Raw genomic sequence first — 3,052 nt, forward strand, 5'->3', positions numbered from 1 at the left:
CTGGACCAAAATAAGTTTGCTGGGATTTGAATTAAAGTACTTGTTAGTTGTTAGTACATCATAACTGGATTTAAAACAACATTTAATGGTAGTAAAAACACCTCATTTTTGTCATAATTATTGAATTGATTCTCTTTCTTATTTAAAAATTGTGGATTATATTTTCAATCTTCACCTTTTTACCTGCCCCATTCAGAATGAAGTGGGATTGCTTGTGTTAGTCTGGGTTGGACAAAGTCAGAAGTCACATGACACCAGGATATAGTCCATCAGGTTTATTAAAATCTCAAGCTTTCAGAGCGCTGCTCGGAAAGCTTGTGATTTCAAATAGCCTTTTGGACTATAACCTGGTAACATGTGACTTCTGCCTTCAGAATGGGAAGAGGGAATTGTGTTTTAATTAAAGCATTTCATCACTTTTGCCATGTAGGCAGATGCATCTTAAGAAACTCTAATCAATTTTGCTCAGATCTGCAGCAGTCGTTTATAGTTGCCTTAACAAATGTTTCTTTTTTCATTCTTATGTCTTTTTATTCAGGTCACCAACAATGGCGGGGGGACTATTTGCAATGAACAGGAATTACTTTATCGAGCTTGGGCAATACGACAGTGGTATGGATATTTGGGGAGGAGAAAATCTGGAAATTTCATTTCGGGTAATATTTTTGAGTTATATGAAGTTCCTCATGTCATGAGATTAGGTCATAAAATAAAAACACAGGTAGTTATTAGAAATTACAGTATGGAAATAAGCTGTGAGTACATGTTCACAGGTCACAGACCTGAAATGTTATCTTGAAACATGCCCACAATTTTCCCATAGCCTTTTTTATTACTCTTTCATTTAAATATTTATCTGCTGTATTTAATGGAAGTCATGCTGGGGGTCTTATCCACTAAATGGAGTGACAGCGAGAGACCTGAGTTGCCTTTTTAATAAGCCTGCCAAACTATGTGCCACTTAGGTGGAATTTTGACCTACCTTCCTTAAGACCACCTGGAGCAAATTATGCAATGGTTTGACATTGACATGAGTCTGTTCAGGACCAACTTCCTTCCAGGAGGTAGGCTGTGTGATTGGAGTGGACAGTAACAAAATTCCTCCCCCAACAAAATTCAGCTCATGGTTTCTGCTTCAGGCTTTAACTTTGAGAATGCATTCTATGACATAGCGTAAAATTTCTTTTGCTCTCTATCCTAAACTTAAGTGTAATATATTCCCATATTCTGGACCCATACCTTATTCATTGCAGCTGTTATTTCTATATTTCCTGTCCCAGCCAATTGTGATTTCAAGTACCTCTGTCAAATCACCTTGCAATCTCCTCTGTTCAAATAAAAATAGCCAGAATTTATTTGTCATTGCTTGTAACTGTGTACAATTATTGTGTGGGGATTAATTGAAAATTTCAAGTATTGTATGTTATATTTATGCATGTGGAACTCACTGTCACACAGAGTAGTTCATAGAATCATAGAATCCCTACAATGTGGAAGCAGGCCATTCAGCCCATTGAGTCCACACTGACCATCCAAAAAGCATCCTACCTAGACCCACCCCCTACCCCATCCCTGCATTTCCCACCCTAGACACAATGGGCAGCTTACATAGCCAATCCACCTAACTTGCACATCTTTGGACTGTGGAAGGAAACTAGAGCACCCAGAAGAAACCCACACAGACGCGGGAGAATGTGCAAACTCCACACAGACAGTCACCCAAAGCTGGAATCGAACCGGGGTCACTGGTGCCTTGAGTCAGCAGTGATAGCCGCTGAGCCACCATACAGTGAAGGAAATGATATCTGTACATTTAAGGCTAAAATAGTTAAGCATATGGAGAAAGAAATAGAAGTTCATGATGATAGATCTAAATGAGGAAGGATGGGAAGAGACCCAAATGGAGCATTAACAGCAGCCTGGACTGGTTGGGACATATGGGATAGAAACAGGCTATTTGGCCCATGTGATCAGTAAACTTTAACTTAGTTCAAAATATAAGTATCATAAAAGGGCAAAGAAGAGTTATGGAAACCCAATATTTATGGATGGGATCAAAAGCAAGTTCAAAGCAAACATTTTAAAGGCAGCAAAGAAGTTAGAAAATGGTGGGAATTAAGATAAGAATTCTGGAGGGTCATGTGAACAGACAATGACTGAGAGAATAGACATTGATGGAGAAACATTGGCATGAGGAGAAAACCAATGGATGAATAGAAATTGCATGCAGGTCAAGGCTGAAGGAGAATGCTGTTGCTGTTTAAGGTATTTGCAAGTGGAAGACGGATTATCCATTAATTCGTTGGAACCTGGTGAGACTGGAATGTGAAGGTTTGCATTCTATAGCAAACTGGAATAGCTGGTGTTAATGGAAAGAAGAATACATAGAACCAAAGAATTCAGCACATAAATGTTTCAGTAATCTTTGCAGAAATAATATATACAGTTTGTATACATAGGTATTATAATAGCAGCAGGAGTAGGCTATTCACCCTGTCAAGTCTGCTCCATCGTTCAATAAAATTATGGCAAATTTGATTGTGCTCTCAACTTTCACATTCCTGTCTACCCTTGATTCTCTTTGACTCCCTCCTTAGTCAAGTATCTATCTACCTCTGCTTAAATGTACTTAAAGATTCTTTGCCCAACTCTCTCTGGGGCACTGTCTGCTGAGAGTGAAAGAAGTAAGACAAGATGCAGGGCGTGGGGAAGATACAAGAACTTTGGAGAACAGACATCATATGGTCAGGCTCTGTATTGTAGAATTCAGTATTTAGTCCAAGAGGCTGTAAAGTGCCTAAACTGAAAATGAGGACTTGTTCTTGGAACTTGCATTGTGCTTCATTGGACCATAGCAGCCAGCCAAAGACAGACATGTCAGCATGGGGATGGCTTACTTAAATGGAAGCACATGGAAGGTTCGGGTCATTCCTACAAACAGAGTGGAGGTGTTCTGCAAAGTGGTCAACAATCTGCTCAGCAGGTCTGGCAGCATCTGTGGAGGAGAAAACAGAGTTAACGTTTCGGGTTCGGTGACCCTTCCTCAGAACTC

The 3,052-nt window shown here is 39.6% G+C and overlaps 1 protein-coding gene across 2 annotated transcripts in view; it reads left to right on the plus strand.

Moving 5' to 3' along the window:
• The first annotated feature begins 283 nt into the window (after positions 1-283).
• The window catches only part of LOC109921688 (polypeptide N-acetylgalactosaminyltransferase 11-like), a 90,713-nt gene continuing 87,944 nt past the window's right edge, over positions 284-3,052 (plus strand). The window contains exon 1 of one of the 2 annotated variants that reach the window (XM_048617626.1): positions 284-656. In XM_048617626.1, coding sequence (XP_048473583.1) covers positions 549-656 — 108 coding nt within the window. In that variant the 5' untranslated portion in view covers positions 284-548. The remainder of the gene's footprint in view (positions 657-3,052) is intronic. The other variant, XM_048617618.1, reaches the window with a different exon arrangement.

This window comes from Rhincodon typus, chromosome 2, assembly GCF_021869965.1.
Source record: "Rhincodon typus isolate 14 chromosome 2, sRhiTyp1.1, whole genome shotgun sequence".
In the NCBI taxonomy this organism is placed as follows: Eukaryota; Metazoa; Chordata; class Chondrichthyes; order Orectolobiformes; family Rhincodontidae; genus Rhincodon; species Rhincodon typus.